We start from the raw sequence: 18,622 nt of genomic DNA, 5'->3' as shown, positions 1-18,622 counted from the left end.
AACTTTCAAGGTCAAAATGAGTGCTTATCCTTTCATCCTTGCTTCTTTATGTGGCATAAAGACACCATGTTTTCTCTTCCTTGTGCACATTTGCATTGATGCTGCCAGCAGACTGGTGCCCTGGTAAACTTAGGGTAACCCTTTCCCATCTCACACATCTCACAATGGTTGCACATTTGTTGGATTAGAATTCTGCTTTCTAAATTTTACCTTTACATTGTAAGTAAGGAATTTGACTTGGATGTCAGAATGCCTGATTGTGCAAAATCTGGCATTGTTTGCTATTTTTGTTCTGACATGTTTGAGGCATTCCACAACAGTGAAAAGGTTGTTCCTTCCCTGCAACCTCACAGCGGTCCTTGAGAAGGATCTATATGCTGTTGAGGGATAAAGCAAACTGCTACACTGTGCTGTGAAACACTTGGAAAAAGAATTTCAAGAGGATGCATTATTATATTTTTCAAGTTCGCCAGACAAGAATAAACTTCTCAACTATGATGACATGATGAGAAGCTGGAGAGTAGAAATTTCCATCACTCACGTGATGTTCCCTGTGGGTGATGGTGAGATTCATGGATTTGTTGGTTCTGTGGTTTTTTTGTCTAATAATAAGTATTTTTCCTCTGTATCAGGGTGTAAAGTGTCTAAGCTGAAAACTAAAAGGAGGCTCTTAATAAAAATGTGTGTTCACACTTTTGGAGAAGACAGGTTCTGGTGGTTGGTTATTTTTGAAAGCATTCAAATTAGGAATTAACTTGATAGGAGAAAGTATTTCAAGTGAATATTATCTGTAATGCAAAAATGATCTAACAATAAATAATTGTAAAATCTATATATTAAACCTGTATAGAAAAATATAGTCACAGTGGGATATCTAGAGACTTTGTTGTCATGAGTCTCTGTGGTAATGTGATCCTTATGTAAAAAGTTTTATAAGATTAATTAGTTCTTGTGAAAATTTCTTAAAATTCATTAAATAACATAAATGCATTTGATTGTAAAATAATTTTATCAAACTTTAGTTTATAAATGTTTACTATTGTGATTATTACAATTCTTCTGAGTTACACTGTACTTCCTAGTATCAAAAATCTGTATCCTAATTATAAAATTGACCTTTCCACATTAAGAAATGTTAATTTAACTAAGTTAACTGAAGGAGTATTTCTTGAGGTTTCAAATGAGTATGTATGTGCATTGTCTGCATAGTAGCTTTCAGGAAGCTCCAGCTTCTTTTCTCCCCAGTGTTGTACAGGACTCTGATGGCTTCAGATGGTTTTAAAAAGCCCAACTGAATCAGTGGAATGATAATTAAAAAAAAAAAGGATATCTAAAGAATATAGACTTTATTTTTGGAGAGGAAAAAAACCCCAAAACTAAGGAAAAGTACTAGATTGAAATATGGACAGTTTTCTTGCCTTAAAATAAAAAGAATCAGCCAGACTTTCTGCCTGGGTGTCTCATACAATCATAAAAGTAGAGCTTATATTTAGCACAGTAACATCAACCTGTGTCAGTCCAAGTCACTGCCTAATTTCTATAAAAGGATGATTCTTCAAGGCCATACTTGCTTAAATGGAAACTACTTGTGTAAATAATTAACTCAAAAAGTATGGGTGTGGACTGAATTAATAGTCTTAAGTACAAGTTTTCATTATGATACACATTGAGATGTTTTCTTCCCATGGTGAACATCAGAAGATTGCAGACTTCAAGGTGGTGAATAGCTAATAGTGCCCATCAAAGTAATTGTTGATGTCATCAATTAATACTTGGATGAGGACCATCCCTAAACTATGCAGCAAGAGCCATATTTTCAATGGCAGTGGGATTGTGCCATAATTGAAATATTTTCTTTGGTGCCATCTGCTTTTTCTAGCAGTTCACTGTTCTAGTGCGCAGCAGATGTTGAAAAAATTGTTCATGCTATTCACTTTAATCTTGATAGGTAGTGAATGTTTATTGTATTACACTGTTTCATGCAGTTTTGTTCCTTCTGTGCTCCTGCTCTTTAGTCCCCATTGGTACTTTTAAAGTAATCTCATTGCTCCTTTTATTATATTAAGAAGAATGATAATAGAATATGGACTTTTTAGTGCCCTGTAAAAACAGTTGTCTGAGAATGAATGGATTCTGTGCCATAGCTGAGGTGTTCGGAGAGGAATTAAATGTAATTCCAGTTGCATATGTGAAAATGAGAAAAGTCGTAGAATAAATAATATTTTACAGTCTCTGTGTTGGCTTGAGTTGTTGGGTGAGAGTTTGTGTTTTACTGTATCAGCTGCACCACCAGGTTAGGGTGAATTGCTGGCTGTATTCCTGCTGGAATACTCTACTTGGCAAATTTTAGTAAATGTGAAATGTATATTGCAGATTTTGTTGGTTTTTGCTTGCTGTCTTCTGAGTGTCCTTTCTGAAAGTCATGCCCCTAGAGGGAAAGAAGTTCTGATGTTTACAAACATCCTGATCTAGTAATTTTTTTATGAATAATTGTAATGATTGAATGGAAGGAAGATGGATATCATATAAATTGACTTTGTTATGTTTCCTTGAATGGTGGATCTAAGTGCAGTGGGGAGAAAGTCCATTTATTCAGGTGGTTCCTGCTTCAGAGCCTCTAAGAAAAAGCTAATCTTAATCCCTAATGCAAAGGAAACAGAAGTATTTAACTAGATGTGCATGTATATTTTGCTAGAAAAAAGAGTGATTGTTTTATTTCCTGAAATGCAGTTGAGCCATAGAGGGCAGTGTAGGAGGACATGACCTCTGTATAGGTGCAAAGAATTTAGGTTTAATTGTAGCCAGTTTCACGAGACAATGTTGGAAACAGAATGTCTGGTTAATATTTAACTGTCAGTAGTATCTCTAAACATTTCCTTTGATTAGTGTGTTCTTCCTATCTATTTGCAAGTTTTTGAGAACTTGGGAAGTTGTTGAACTAAAAAGTCAAGGCGGTGTCACTGCTATTATGTCTTTCAGTCACCTGTTTAAATATGTCATTTTTTGAATATGAAAGACTTTTCTCTAAAATGGTTTGATTGTTTATTTGTTTTTTTCTTTTAAGATAAAGCGCCTTTGTCAAAGAGTTTGTTACTAGTCCCAAGTGCCATCTCGATTCTATTGACTCTGCTCTTCCAACACTATCAGAAGTTCTTTGCGTATAACCTACAAGCTGTAAAAGAGGATTTTCAGGTAAGAGTCTGTTCACTTTGTGTGAAAAGAGACTGCAAACTGTGGTCTTCTATGCAATTTTTCCCCACACTCTGTTTGTCCTCTGGTTCTTTCCCTTTGTTCACTGCTGTAGACCAGCTTGGTCTTACCTTTTTTTATGTCACCCCAGTATGCTACTTTTTGGAAAACATGAGAAAAACTGATCTGAAACAATTAACATAGCTTTTCACTTCTTTTTCTTGTCTGGGAAATTACTTTGTATTATCTTTTCCTTTCAGGCATTGGCATTTGGGAACTTGCTGTGAATGAAGTGTGACTTAACACTTTTAATAATACAAGTATTTTGGTATTTTATTGTGCCTAATTTTTGAGGCTGAAGAGGGCTGTTTTGCTTAGGCATGCTGATTATAAATTATTTATTTTAACAATGTTATTTTAACATTCTCTGTTGTAGTTGTGGAAAATTAAACTTTGTCTGTTGAATAGAACTGCTCCTTCTAAATTGAAAATTCCAGGTTGTGGGGGAGTTTGTTATACTTTTCAGTAATTGGTTAATTTCTCACTCATTCCTGTTTTAAACTAAGATACTTTATCTTTTAGGTATTGTATCTTGTAAGATTTTATTTTAAATTCCATTTAACATTCTATAGTATCAGCTCTAAATGTTGAAACAATGCACTTAGAAGTGATTAAATAAGTTCTATGGGCATTTGTTTTGGGATGTTTTTAAATTTTGGAAGTGACAAACTACTGCTCAGTAGAGAAGGGTCAGCAAATGCTTCTGTGTTTTATCTTATTCCACAGATTTTACAATTGCATCAAATAAAAGGTATGTAGTCAAATTAATGTTTTTGAGGATGCCAGCTGTAGCCTGTAAGCTTTATAAGATTATTAGACCTAGCTAGTGATGCTCTGTGCTATTGCACTCTCTGCAATCTTTCTTGTCAGGAACAAGAGCTTTATTGTAGTAATAAATTACAACTCTGGAAGAGCACTACTCATATTTTCAAAGTGTCTTGCTGATGTTGTACAGTGAAAATGCATAAATGATGTCTGCCTTTTAAAAATGTTACAGCCAAGTGTTTGGGGAGGGGAATGAAAAAGTCTGAGAAACTATACAAGTTTTAAATGGAAATTGTGTGGGTTTGGGATTTGTTTATTTGTTTGTTTTGCTGTCTGTCTTCAGAGGCATCCTGTCTTTCCATATGTTTGATCTGCTGAAAAACAGTAGTAGCTGCATTTTATTCAAAGAAAACATCTCTACTGTATCTTAACCATAAAGACTTGCAAGTATCTGTAAAAGCTATGACACTTTTTTTGTGGTGCTTTGGAGAATTTGTGAGTTTGGCTTTTTTATTTCATGAGATTGTTTCACTTACTGCCACAGCCTTTGGAGCAAGCTATATACGGTATTACTGAGTACCTCTGAGATCTGAGAGAACAGGTTGTTTAACTCCTGTCTGGTGCCAATATTCAAATGAGAACTCTTAAAAAAATTTGTTTAGAATAAATTCACCTGCAAGGATATGTTTAATGTGTTTTTCAGGAGCTGAACAAACATTTCAGATTTGGATTTTAATGCTTCTTAAAGCTGGTAGAGAGCTCACAAATTAAAGTTACCAGTTGAAGAAGAGTACATTTGATTTGGAAGGCAAAATATATTCTGTCCAAAACTAAAAAGGTCCTTGTCTGCCAAATAGAGGGCCCTCAAGAGCAGTGAAGATGCTGTGTGTAAAAGATCTCTATTACGTTGCATCTTTGTATTTTTTAAGCTGGCTAAAGCAAAGGACAGTAAAGCTAGAAGCCTTTGATAGTCTGTGGGAGGGCTGCTCAGTTAGTGTGTGTCATGAAATATTCAGCTGCAAGGTCATAGCCCTGCCAGTCTGGATTTCAGGAGGGGTGGTACTCAGGCTAGAATTTAAAATAGGGCATGTTGACAGGGAATAGTGAGAATGGTGAGTGAAGTGGGTTGGGGCCAATACTATTTACAGTCTTAATTCATAACATGGACAGTAGGGCACAGCATTCTCTGTGGGTGATGTAAAACCTGGATTTGTAGTTGTTACACCTGTTAGTTCTGCTGCCATTCAGAGTGGGAGAAAAGGGTCAAGAGGAACCTTAGTCTAGCAAAGGCAATTGCAAACTCCTGCATCAGAGAGGAGTAACACCATGCACCAGTATAGGCTGTGGGCTGAGCAGCTGGAAATCACTTTACAGGAAAAGCCCTGAGGGTCCCAGTGGATGCTTAAATTGAATATGAGCCAGCAATGCAGCATTGTGAGTAAGAAGCCCGACAGCATCCTGGGATGCATTAGGAAGAGCCTCACAAAGAGGCCTGGATGGTGATCATCTCTGTCAGTCTCAGTGAGAGCAGTCTGAAGTGTTGTCTCTTGTGCTGGGGTCCTGAGTACAAAATTGAAAATCTGTACATGTTGCACAGAGTCCAGTGGAGGGCCACCAGGCTGGTCAGGGGCTGGAGCGTTTGGTATGATGAGGAGAGGCTGGTTGTTTAACCTGGGGAAGAGAAGGTTTAGGGTAGAGCTTACCAGTGTATGTAAATACCTGATGTGAGGGAGCAAAAAAGGTGGAGCCAGCTCCAGTGAAAGGACAAGAGGCAATGGGCATGAACTGAAATACAAGAAATTCCACTTAAAAAAAAAGGTTTTTACTGTAAGACTGGTGGAACAGAAGAACAGTTTCCATCCTTTGAGATGTTCAAGACATGGCCCTGAGCAAGCTCATCTGTTTAGACCTTCTTAGAACAGTTACATTGTACTAGTTTGTATCTAGAGGTTGCTTCAAAAATATTTTGTTTTGTAACTCTAAATTCACTAGGGTTGTGATTTACATTTTCATTTGTAAGTGTAAATTAGGAACCTGGAAGTGTATTTGAGTTAATTTCAATTGTTTATTTATTTTAACTGTAAGATATATGCCTTGAAAATATTTTAAAGAGACTTCTTGATCCCTCCATAACATTCTACTCTCTGTATTTCCCTCTTCAACTGTGCTGCATTTCTGTTATCTGACTCAAGTATTGCATTCCCTCTGAGCACAAATTCTGTAAAGAATTTTCTTGAAGAAGGAGTGACTTAACATGATGATCATTAACCTTCCAGATCTGGAGACTTGTATGTGGAAGAACAATATGTCTTGATTTGAAAGACACATTCTGCAGCAGTCTGCTCATTTACAACTTCAGAATATTTGAAAGAAGATATGGCAGCAGAAAATTTTCAGTAAGTTCCAGTTTTGGGGGTTTTTAATAGAAACTTTTCTATACAGTTTAGTCTTATATTCTTGGATGAATACTGCAGCTTTATTTCTAGCATGTTGTATAGAAATACATGTTAAAGGATTTTAAAGATAATGTGGTTTTGATAAATTTTAACTTATATTGATAATAACTTGCAGTCAGTGGATTATTCTGCTTGCTGTTTGCAGCTGTATCAATTGTAAGGTATCAGACCCATCAAATTTAATTTTGGGAACAATCTTACTCTTGATTCTTCAGTATCTAGACAAGCAGACCTGGAATTATATTATGTTAAAGATTGAATTTGTCTTAATTCAATTAGTATAGAGGTTTTCTTATATTTTCTTGTATTTAGAGGTATATTAAAACCTTATTTTGAAACTGTTGAATTGATTCAAGTTAACCTTTTTCTTTCCAGTCTTTTTTATTGGGCGCTTGGATGCTCTCAGCTTTGTTTGATCTTCTCCTTGTAGAAATCACGCAATATATATTTGGCATCACCATCAACAGCTTGCCTTCTGGTTTGTAAGTAGCTTCTAATGAATTGGTTATTTTAGATATAGTTTCAAGGGATTGTTTTCTGAAGATTTTATTTTAAAAAACCTTTCTTCATGTAATACTTCAGATTAATTTAATTCTCTTTTGCACTGAAGTGTAAAGGTTCTTGGCACAGCTGGTGTAATTTCAAACATTTATTTCTTAGCTATGATTTGTGTGTAATTTATAATTTATCCATATAATGATTAGTTTTCAATCTGTTAGTCTCATTTCTTCTGCTGACATTATTGCAATGGCTTGCAGTGCACAAATTATTGCTATATTTGTTCAGTCTAAATTGTATGGATCCATTCAATTTGTAAAAACTAGAATCCGGTTGTGCTGATTTCTGTCTTAAATAAGAAATGCAACAGAACTGTAAGTCACGTGCTTTATGTTCACTTTTAAATGCACATGCATTTCATATTGGAATTTTTATGTCTTTCAAAAGTTTAATGCCAGAGCTTGCTACTCCATTTCGTGCTTGCAGCTGAAGTTCTTACATCTTTAAGGCGTTCAGTGGTTCAGTTTTGCATAACCTATGTTTGAGATTTCTGCACTTAATAAAATATGTGCATATTATGGTAGAACTACAGAGCTTGCAACCCTTTGTGGTTAAGTTTTTGGTAGGTGAGATCACAGACACTCATGTCTCCATGTGTTCCACATTCTGAGGTAATTAATAAAAACTCTTGGAGTAAGACTTTTTAGTATTAAGCACCATATTAGGCTACTTTTATTTCTACTTTTCCAGAGCATCTGTTGAAAGTATCTAAAGACGGATTTATAAGGGACAAAAAGCATGTGTTTGATATTACAAAGATACATTATTTGTAGTGTGTGGGTATTCAAATGAAGTTGAAAGCTTGAGTAGCTACTGCAGTTACTTGTGTTTGTTACCTAGAGTTTGCTGCTAGGACATAGGCTGCTAATGTGTCTGGAGAAATTAATATTTTTCTATGTGTAAAAAGATACTTTTTGCAAAATAAGGTGTCATAAATGTGCACATCACACCCACAGGTAGGTAATTAACAGTTTTGTCATTGTACCCTTTGATGGTGTTTTTATGACTGCATAATCTAGTCAGTTATAAGAAATCTGCGTCAAAGAAGATTTTAATTAAGTAAAGTATAAATGTTACTTACATATGCCTTTTCATTAAGTCACAATGAATTTGATCTTGAGAAAATGAAGTTAATTTTAGAAGTGTGGGATATAGAGTAGTTTCAGGAGCATTTGATGATGCAAATATAAAAAATTAATATATGCATTGCATCATAATTCTTCAGTCTTGTCTACTTTATTATATTAATAGTCACTTTCACATCTGACACTAGTCACAGTTGTTTGAGGTGATAAAAGCATTGGAAAGTTAAACACTGATGCTAAGTTTTAGTTCATTTCAGGTGAAACAACAAAAGATGTTGAGCAAATAAAAAGGAAGAAAAATTATTATTCTGCTTCTGTCATATTAACAATGCAACAAATATATCTGCTACCTTTGGTTATAGGACATTTTTCTGTGTAGCCAAGTGCTAGAATCTGGAAAAATTGTTTGCATTGTAAAAGTCCCTTGACATTTTTTCTCTTTTTATATCATTTCACTGTTCATATTACTGAGTGATCTTACACTTCCAGTTCGAAAACTTTTCCTGCGCACGCTTCGTAGGTAATTGCGATAAAGGATTACACTGATGACTCTTGCCTGGAATTGTTTGGAAACGATGTAGTACAGTATAACGTCCAAGCATGTGCTGAGATTCATGAGAAAGGTGGTAAAGGCAGCCCAGGGATTGTAACTTGTATTTTCATCTTGCAGCATCAGGAAGACAAAGCAAATGTGGAAGGGTACAAAGCAGATGAGCACCTGAGCAATCAGAGTAACTATAATTCTTATGGATCTCTCCTTGGCCTTAGGCTTCAGTTTAGAAGTCTTGCCGTGAATAAAATTATAAATAATAACTAGGTAACAGCCCATCATGATAAACAAAGGGATCAAAAAGAAAAAAATCAAGCGACAAAAATTCAAGGTATTTACTTCCTTTAAATGGATGATATCAAGCATTTTCAAGCAGGTGGTGAAATTTGAGGCTTGGTCTGGATCAGATCGTAAAAACACCAATGGGGATGTTGTTGAGAGGGTCATTATCCAGATTGCAATGCAAGCCAGCACGGCTTTTTTTGTATTTTTTAGCTCTTTGACATGTTTGGGCTGGACAATAGCCATAAATCTGTCTACGCTGATAAAAGCGAGCAGCCACAGAGCAATGGCAGGATAGAACACAGTGAAAGCCCCGAGGATCCGGCAGAATGTATCTCCGAAAGGCCACGTCTCTGTCCCGTGGTAGATGATCCGAAAGGGCAAGGAAAATATAAAAACTAGGTCAAGTAATGCAACATTCATCATATATACAGTTATAGTTGTTCTCTTCTTGGTAGTGCAGCTGAACACCCATAGTGCAGTGGCATTCACCAACAATCCCACTGTGAACACAAAGCTGTAGAAGACCAGCGATGAAATCTTGTATTCTTCTGGGTGGGGATTTTCTGGCATCATAGTTTAATTGAACTTAGGGATAGTTGTTGCAGTCCATAAATACCCTACAATTAGATAAAATATGGGAAGTTATTCTCAGACAAATAAAATCTGTCTTTAAAAACAAACAGGAAGATTGTTTTAGGGTGGTGTTTAGTGGTGAAACTATTGTTTAGCTCTGAAATGTTCTAGCTTTGTTGCTTTTTCTGACTGCAAATACATTATCATCCTCTGAGGGAAGTATATGGATTGTCGGACTTGTGAAAATAGTATTTATAAGCATGTTTTAATAAAACCTTTTAATTACATAAGGCATCTTTTAATATAAGAGATCAAAAAGTCAAGATTGACATTTGTGGTGTGCATCAGTAGCTCATAATTAGTTGTAGAAATATTTGTATTTGAGCTACGAGAGTTACTTTCTAAAGAAACTGTTTCTTCAAGCTGTCTATTAAAAAATTCTTGACTAAAACTAGTTATGAATAGAAGCAAGTCAGCATGGCGTGTAGTGACGTTTGGATATGCAAAGACTATTTGCCTTTTGTCTGTGTATGACCTACTTAACTCCCAAAAGAACAGGTGTTTGCTCACAAAAAACACTTTAAAAAACTGTTTAAATGTCTACATAGCTTCTAATACAGTGTTTAATCCCAGGGCATCAGAACCACCACCCAACATATTAATAAAATGAATAGATTAATTGACTTCCTATTTAAAAAAGTAAAAAGAAGGGAAGCATTACAGTCTCCAGCCAGGCGAACAGTATTTGTTGGGGGGGGAAAGTTGCTGTCTAGTAACCAGCTATCCCAGAGCACAATTATATTCCTTCATACAGCTTCTTGGTCATAAGAGTTGGACATCTGAAATGTCACTGTGCAGGCTGAGGTGATGAGAGCTGAAGGACAGGATCTCTGGTTTGCTCTGGAGCCCATGAAGATGGCAGACCTTACCTGGTGTTTGCATGAGGGCTTTGTTTAACCCTCACCCCCAGCACTTTCCTGGCTCTTGCTGTGGTCACAGTTTCATGACTTTATGTGGGAGGGTTCCTCTTGTCTGGCCTTTTACCCAGTCCTGTGGCGCTTTGTGAAGAGAAGAAGGAACAAATTACTTGTTTGTCTGATCTTCCCACTTGTGACAAACAGCCAAAGAAGTTCTACAATATCTGTTAGGCACCAGAATTGTTCTCAAGAGCAGAAGGTTGCATAGTTCCTGTATGTTTTATCTCCAGAAATGAAGAATGCATTAAAAACCAGGTTTATTGTTATTAACATTATTATTATTATTAACCCATCTGGCTAATGCTTTCTCTGTAATGCTACCAAATACTTTCTCAGTGCTACTGGAATACATAGGGGACTGAACCAGTGTTTATTAATCTAACATCCTGGTTTGACATTGGCAAATACCAGCTGCTTTTGAGAAGAGTACCCATGGAGTAACTAACTTAAATATGACCTGTTAAATCTTTATATAGTTAAGTTTCTGCCTTGAAATATGAAGTTTGGATTTCTGATTTTCTTACAGTTCTCCAGTTTACAGATCTATAAAAAAGTTATGCATAGAAATATTTAACCCTTAACTTCAAGGTCTTTTTCAGCTGTACTAAACAAAAAAGGTATGTTTTCTGCTCAGATAAGGACATGAGAATATACAACAGAATTTATGTTTTGTATGGGAAAAGCTATGTATGTAATGCAACAAAGAGGTTTGGGGGACATCTGTATGAATGCCTCTCAATTTTTTCATTGTGTGAAGAACTCTAAAAACAAGAAAAATAAAAGAATTAAAGAATGCTAGCAAATCTTATTGAAGGTTAGGTGGCATATGCTAAAAAATGTGCATGTGCTAGCAGCATAGTTAAAATATTATTGGGACACTGTTCCACTTTCACTACTGCTGCACAAAATTGTCCAAATATTGCTTAATACACACCTCCCCCTGCCCTTGCACATTGTAAGTGGGGTTTTTTCTCTTTTGTTCTGCTTTTTTTCTCTCTTGCTAGTGATTGTGTATGACAGTGCAGAACTACCAAGCTCAATATCCTGAATGATTTGGCAGGTGAATTGAGTAGTAATGTGTAAGACAGATATAAAAATTCACTTGAATATTAAGAAACATCATGGATTTTAGTTTTGTTTTGCATTTGTTTCCTTTGGACTTGCAGTGACTGTTTTTGGTCAGGTCATGTTTTCGAAATAGCCAGTAGCCTGATGTTGATGGGAAGAGAGGAAGCTGAATCTGGTGTGATCATCTTTCCATGTCTTGTTTGCTGGTTAATTCAAGTTTGTGACAGTTATGAGATACATCAAAGAACAGACCTGCTGTAACAAAAAGGGTTGAGTGGCTGGTTTTTTGTTTGTTTTTTTTTTTCTTTTTATTTTGCTTGGTTGTTGGAGACACTGTTTCCCAGCTTGGGAGTTTAAATGCATGCCAGTTAATTTTTAAGAACCTAAAATGTAACATTTATGTAGCTAAGAAATACTGAGATTTTTAAAAAGCATGAGTTACCTGTCTGTATTGATACACAATTGGAGATATTTTGCTATTTCGTAGGTACTTGTCTGCATGGAGTTTAGGTTGATATCTCCCAGGTCAGCCCAGGTAGATCTTTGGGTTCCTCTGGGTAGATGTTTTTGCCCTAGTTGCCATTTTTTACAGTGGGAGTATTTCCTTACTGGTATTGATTAAAGCACTTGCTGAAGAGTCCCTGGAATCATTGTTTTTTTGAAAACTGATCTGGGTTAATTCTGAATGATTCCTCTGTTGTTTGTCTGTATGTTTTATCCATCTTTTAATTTTTTAATGATAACTGACATTCTGAATGTCTAGTGTGAATTGTGAAAGCCAGCTAGGTGCCCTGTATGAGAACAAGATGTTCACAGCAAAATCACAATTATATTTTTTTCTCCAGATTCTTAATGTGAGTTAGGTGTCTGTGGTTCCATTTAAAGGACCATCTGTGTATCTCTCTTTCCATTCCCCCTTTTTACTTTATCTGTCCTTTACATTTACTTACATTTCCCCAAGGAGAATATGGCTTTCAGTGAAGCACAGAGATACCAAGTAACACCATCTCCTGGTCTTAGTTTCATGAAAACAACTATGTTTCTTTTAGTGATAAATGTACTTACCAATGTTTTCATTTATTGCATACTTCTAAAATTTTTGTTAAAATCCTAAACAACAGTATTTATAGTACTAAGCTTTTACAAATATGATAATTTTTCTTTAAATGTTATTTATAGAATGCTGCAGATATTTTGAAAGTGCATTAAAAAATTAAATCTTTTCATTAGTTCTAGCATTAATGACCATGTTTGGCTTCTGAACAAAGAAGCCTCTTAGCAACAGGTATGAACATTCGAGTTACTTTGTTAGTACAGCATAAGAGATCATTACTTACCTTTTGTGCTCTACAAAACTTCAGAGATGCTTCTTTCATGGCCCCAAATCTGTAGAAGGTTTGGACTTCCTCTTCTTTGCTCAGCTTCACTTAGCTAAAATAGCTCCTCTTCACAGGCAGGAAACAATGACATCATCTTGCTAGTTTTGAGCTCTTTTATTGGTCATACTTGAAAGTTACTATTTCACATCAGTGTGGTGTCTGTGAACTGGTATTTCTATTACCTTTCAACAGTCAAAGTTTTTAAATATTTCCAGTGTGGTCAGACTGGGCTGGGCTGTTGTACTACATATCTTTTCAACTTTTAAATGTTTGTGGTATAATGAAAGCATATTTTATGTTAAAGTTTCCATAAAAATGTATCTGCAAGAGTACACGTCTTGGTTATGCATAAGTTTCTAACAAGCACGATGTAAATGTATTTTCTGTAGAGCATAGTCTGGTGGATTTTTTGTGGAAATCCCCATTTTATTTATATTGCCATGGATAGTAGTCAGTCTGAAAGTGACAGAAAGTCACTGCATTTGAAATGAGAAGTTTGATTCACTTGAGTACACAACTTTGTTTATGCCTGTACTTACAACATTTTATTAACACAGCACCAATTTTTTTATATTTTATTTGCTGTCTAAATTTTTAACATGCTTATTCAAGAGCTTTGCTGAAAAATACTGTATGAAAAGAGGTTTTAGCCTGTGTAAAAATGGAGTAAAATCTGTCAGCTGTGTCACTGCAACAGGTATCTTAGGTGGGATGGAAGTATTCACAAAGGATTATAGGTAAAAAAGACTAACTTCCTGTATTTCCTCTTTGTCAGTTGGAAGAAAAATCCACCCTTTAGAAAAGCCATTCAGAAAGGAGCTCATTCCATATTCTGTGTAGAGTGCTTGTTGCTTGTTGCTTCAGGTCTCTGGCTGGCAATCTTTGGGAGGTGATAGCAGAGAGCTGTGTGTTGAGTAGGGGAGCAATAATGTTTTGGTCTCCTCCTGACATGTCATCAAGAATTTGCCAGGATGTTCACTTGGTGCCAGAAGCAACAAAGTTCTGCAGATCAGAAATAGCCAGAGTCAGGTTTGTTTGTGGAAAGATCTTTCTTCAGTGACTGTAAAATTAATGTAGGAATTTATCTCAGCTAAATGGGTTTGTAGGTGTCTGCAAGGTCAGTGTGATGGTTAAAGTAATTAGAGAGAAGGACCTGGATATGATTTTTGGTGTGTAGGTTACCTTTAAATGTTTCATTTTTTCCTGTTTAGGTGAACTAATATGAAACTTACTTTTTTTGTGATCATTCCAAAAACCTTTTAAATGCAGTGAGCTGTAAATCCTACCCAGATCACCCTAGAAAAAGATAAATCTATTTAAAAGTGCTTAATATTTTAGGACTAAGGAGTATCTTAAAAGGAATAACCAGTGCTGAAAACCCTTCAGTGGCTTTATCATTAGTAAAGCAATTCCAGAGCATGCTTCAGCGGAACAAAGCACTGTTTTCAGCTGTTCAGTGAAATTCAGTCCATATGTGTATCTTCTGGAAGAGAAGAACTCAACTTTTGAACTCTTCTAGGCAAGAGTACTTTATTTTGGGAAAAAACACAGAAGCGTGGAGGCACCTTCCAAGCTGAACTGCACTGTGAGTATGCCAGAACAAGTGGACAGCCAGTGCTTCCCTTAGCAAAAGAGGAAGTACAAAAGTGCTTTTCTGGATTTAATGGAAAATGGGCAGATGCTGAGTTTGGGATCAGAGAGCCTCTACGCTGCGAGTTGTCTCTTGGCGTGTTGTCTCCTTGGGGGAGGGTGGGAAGTGTGACCTCTTGTAGCTGTCATTTTGTCTGGAGAGTGGCCTGCAGGGGAGGTCATGCCTTGTGAGGGCAGCTGGAATCAAATCCAACAGACTAACAGCAGCCCAGTTGAGTTTGTTGGCAGGTTGGCCATCTGTCTGGTTTGCTGCAGCATGTCAGTCTGTGCTGTGCTTTCACTCAGGCTTTTCACAGCTCTTCTGGTGGAGAAGAGGCAGCCGAACCTCTCTGCTGTTTGTAGGCTGGCAGGCCTTCCCCCCAGGCATGAGGAGGTAGCTCTGTTTGGCAGCAGTAGGCTGAAAAAAGGTGTTTGCAGTACCAGCAGTTGCATGCATACTCCTTGTCTAGGAGCTCAGCTGGCTGCAGCTGCAGGGTGATAAGCATTTGGAGGTGCACACCCAAGTCAAAAGTTGCACTGCCTGTGGTTTGTGAGAGGCAATGGGCTGCTCTGCAGTGCCACATTCCCCTGTTACTTTGGTTTCTGCTGTAGGAAGCACCTGGCTCTATTTTTGTTTCCTTTGCTGTTTTATCAGCTAGAAATGTGTGCCTTGCCTTGGTTTCCCTGAGATGGGTGAGCACTTCCTCTGCTTCAGCTTCTACTGAATTAAATGCTCAGTTCCATCTAGGGTACTCTTCTGCTATTCTGAAGTTCGAGCAGTAGACAAGGTAATTGTAGATGCATTATGCTATGCTTAAGCTGGTTTTAAGTAGTTAAAAGCTAAGACAATGTACTTCCTGTCTGAGGATAAGGCAAAGTGCATGTGGTCTGTTATGGTGCCTTCACTAGCTGGCAGTAAGCCTCAGAAGAAATGAGCTTGCAACAACCTCGAAGTGCAGCACTGAAGAGACTGCCTTCATGTTGTTGCTTTTGCAGAGTTAATATGCTGATGGGTCTTTCAGTGCTTTAGTCATGGTACAGAAAAGTCTGTTTTTCCTGTTCACTTACTGTGTAATGTAAGCTTTGTCCAGCTGATACAGAGAAGTTCTGCACACAGTGGGGTAGAACAACTACTCTCTGCCTCGGTTTGGTAGGGAGCTGTCTTGAGTTCTTGTCCTTTCAAACTTTGCACCTTTTGGATCTACTGAAAAGAAAGAACTGAAGCTTGTTGCATGGTTCACTGCACCAGTGCTGCAAGAAGCAACTCTCCCATGTCAGTTTGTTACCTTACCAGCTTGCTGTTGTGGGTGAGTTCACATGCAGTTTTGGGTTACTGTTCTCAACCTTGATGAAAACTGGCGTCATTTTTTATTCCCATACTGTGTTCACTGTAGTGAATACTTAAGAATAAACTACTGGTTAAACTTGTCATGGCACTGAATGCATAGTTATTGCAGTTGTTTCTAGTTTTGCCATGTGTGTTACTCAGAGACTGCCTTAAGGCATAGCTGTCCCTCTTCTCCCACTTGTCTGTCTGAGGAGGTATAAATGCAGTGTGCAGCAGAGCTGAAAGGATGGAAAAGGGAGCAGTTTAAGAGAGCTGCAGCCTAGTTAGCTGTACCTGACATGTCTTATATACTGTTATATTTTGCTTTCTCTTCCCTGTTTTGCTAGTACATCGTATGGTTTGAGGAAGGAGCTCTTGTTTTTTCTCTTAAAAAAAGTAACCTACATTCCATGTTTCTCCTGGGTTCATTTGGTTTTTTTCCTATCCCTCCACCCATCCCCTACCCCCCTGGACCATCTTTCATAACAGCCAGGACGCACCCTGTGCCACTAAATAGCTTAAAAATATACAGTGAATCTGACCTGTAGTTCATCTGTTTATCACTGTCAATCAGCCTTTAAAAGAAACAATACTTTAGAAATCTATTAAAATGAAAGTTGCATCTCTGAGATGTCTATGAAAGTGGGGTGTTGGACTAGAAGCAGTGGTCTTTTACACACTAGCAATCTCAGAATGCCCATAGTCTAGTATTAGTTAATGGCAAATACCAACATAGCTCTGTGCATGTTGATGAACCCACATTGCCTTTGGCAAATTTCTTAAACTGCTGGGTCTGCTCTGCCTTCCTGTGGTCTGTTTTGTTGGGAAGCAGCTTTTTTAATTCAGGAAGTACACATTTATCATGACAGATATTTTGTAGTTTTTTAAAACCTGCATGAGTTTCAACTTTCTTATTTTCTTTTTTAAAATCTGTATTGACAGAGACTAATTTGTTGTTCCAGTTTGGAAATGTCTAGGAGAGTTTTTTTCCAATATTCTTTCCTTACTAAGTATGTAGCATGTGATGTTTTTACTATTAAACTGCTCCTAAAGGTCTCAGGTGCACAAGAAGTATTCTTCTGAAACTTGATATGCCCCTCAGGAATAGTGTTTCAAAAGAAATGTCTTTATTTGGAGCTGCATGTACTCAGATTCCTTTGATGAAGTAAAGTGCAGGAGTAGGGAAAGTTGTCCTGACTCCTTCAGAGTTCAGGAGTTTGGACAAGCTCTGTCAGTAACTAGGCCAAGTATCAGAAATTAAACAATTAAAAATTGCTAGATGGACTTTAGCAGACCAGTGAAGGGCTTAATCAAAAGTACCTGAAGTGAGAGTGGGCTATGTGAAATTAGAATAAGCACTTCAGATTCAAGGGTGCCTTGCAGTGTGTTGCCCTGCCCTGACAGGTAGCTTGCTTTGTGGAAGTGACAGTCTTCCAATGCTGTTCTGCCTGTGTCACCTGTCCCTGGCAGAGATGAACAAGCAGCAGTGTGCTGGCATTGTAAAGCTTGGTGTACTGTGGTGTAGTTGAGGTGACATAAGAGGGATGATAAAGGGGCTGGTATAATCAGGCTGGGACAAAGCAGCCCAGTGCCTGCTGCACAGCAGTGAATCTGGCTGTTTAGGAGCTCTGCTGGGCAGACTCAGCACTGTCCTTGGAGGGAATGAAAGAGCAGCTGAGTGTGAGTGTGCTTAGTGCACCAGAGCTCCAGGACAAGGCCAGCTTGTGCTCTGAGCTGGCTCTGGTGGACAGCAGAGCTGGCTGCAAGCAGGTGTTTCAGAGTCACTGCCTTTTCAGGTGTGGAGCCAGGTCCAGTCAGAGGACTGTATTTCCCAACCAACTGTTCAGCTGCAAAAATTGTGTCTATTTTACACACACACACACGCACATTAAAGGGAAGGAGCTGGGAATCCTGAGTTTTGTCATGACAAGAGCCCTAGGAGAGTAAGTCAGGGCATAAATCTGAATTTCAATAATTTAAGCAGCTGTTTTCCTTATGTAGATATTGTGTTGGTAAAGGTGCCTTTAAGATAGGATGGAGCAGTGAAATTGAACTGGGACTTGTGTATTCTGTATTCTCTGCCATTTTCATTCTTTGTCTCCAAATCATACTGCCTGTCAATGCTTTTTTATTTTAGACTTTGAACATCTGGGACATGCCTTCATTTGCTTGTAACGGAGCCATGTGCTGTGTGATGATCGGAGCCACCAAATTCATATCACTTACCCAAACAGCAGAAATGAGAGGGAGTGCAAAGCTTGTTTTGGACAAGGAGCAGTGAGAGAAGAAAGGGCAGTAAAGGTGGCAGGATGTTGGACATCTCTGTATTCCTTCTTCTTTTAAATTTAGCGGCATATTGAGGTAACCGTAAGAACTGTACCAGTGGCCCATGGTTCACAGCACTCATTACTGTCTAGGTGATGTAGTTTATTTCCAAGGTAATGGGGCCTAACCTGTCACAGTTACTGAGTGAGTGATTGACACAGTGTCCTGTAGTAGTGATCCTGGATCAGGCTTCTCTTTACTGCCTGACAGTTCCTGGCCCAGTGCTTGTACTGCCTGGTGCTAAGATCTCTGACTCTGGAAAATGGAGTTTAGCCTCAAATAAGAAACAGTTGGGTGAAATGGTTTTGACCTCTGCTGTGGTGTGGACTAATTACTGCATCAATGCTGCCATCTGTGGATCTTTAGCAAGCATAGCAACTCGTCTCTGGAACAGCA

The 18,622-nt window shown here is 37.6% G+C and overlaps 2 protein-coding genes across 3 annotated transcripts in view; one reads left to right on the top strand and one right to left on the bottom strand.

Annotated features, from left to right (window-relative positions):
- Nucleotides 1–18,622, top strand: part of UBAC2 (UBA domain containing 2) — an 85,944-nt gene that overhangs the window by 5,674 nt on the left and 61,648 nt on the right. Inside the window, exons 2-4 of the mRNA XM_079307050.1 lie at nucleotides 3,065–3,192; nucleotides 6,291–6,410; nucleotides 6,846–6,952. Of these exons, the coding sequence (XP_079163176.1) occupies nucleotides 3,065–3,192; nucleotides 6,291–6,410; nucleotides 6,846–6,952 (355 nt within the window). The remainder of the gene's footprint in view (nucleotides 1–3,064; nucleotides 3,193–6,290; nucleotides 6,411–6,845; nucleotides 6,953–18,622) is intronic.
- GPR18 (G protein-coupled receptor 18) lies at nucleotides 7,731–13,007 on the bottom strand. Of its 2 annotated transcripts, none has more exons than XM_079307078.1 (2): nucleotides 12,904–13,007; nucleotides 7,731–9,565 (listed from the first exon to the last, which is right to left on the bottom strand). In XM_079307078.1, the coding sequence occupies exon 2, from the start codon at nucleotides 9,519–9,521 to the stop codon at nucleotides 8,556–8,558; it is 966 nt and encodes a 321-aa protein (XP_079163204.1). In that variant the 5' UTR covers nucleotides 9,522–9,565; nucleotides 12,904–13,007; the 3' UTR covers nucleotides 7,731–8,555. The 2 variants fall into 2 exon arrangements, with proteins under 2 accessions (XP_079163204.1, XP_079163203.1); XM_079307077.1 differs by lacking the exon at nucleotides 12,904–13,007 and adding an exon at nucleotides 10,451–10,578 and having other exon boundaries at nucleotides 8,203–9,565.

Source organism: Erithacus rubecula (genome assembly GCF_903797595.1).
Source record: "Erithacus rubecula genome assembly, chromosome: 1".
Classification (NCBI taxonomy): Eukaryota; Metazoa; Chordata; class Aves; order Passeriformes; family Muscicapidae; genus Erithacus; species Erithacus rubecula.
Note: the sequence above shows the minus strand (reverse complement) of the source record. Positions and strands in the feature narration are given on the sequence as shown.

Coding starts and splice junctions, on each gene's coding strand:
- GPR18 (XM_079307078.1), bottom strand. CDS start 9,521: ATGATGCCAGAAAATCCCCACCCAGAAGAATACAAGATTTCATCGCTG.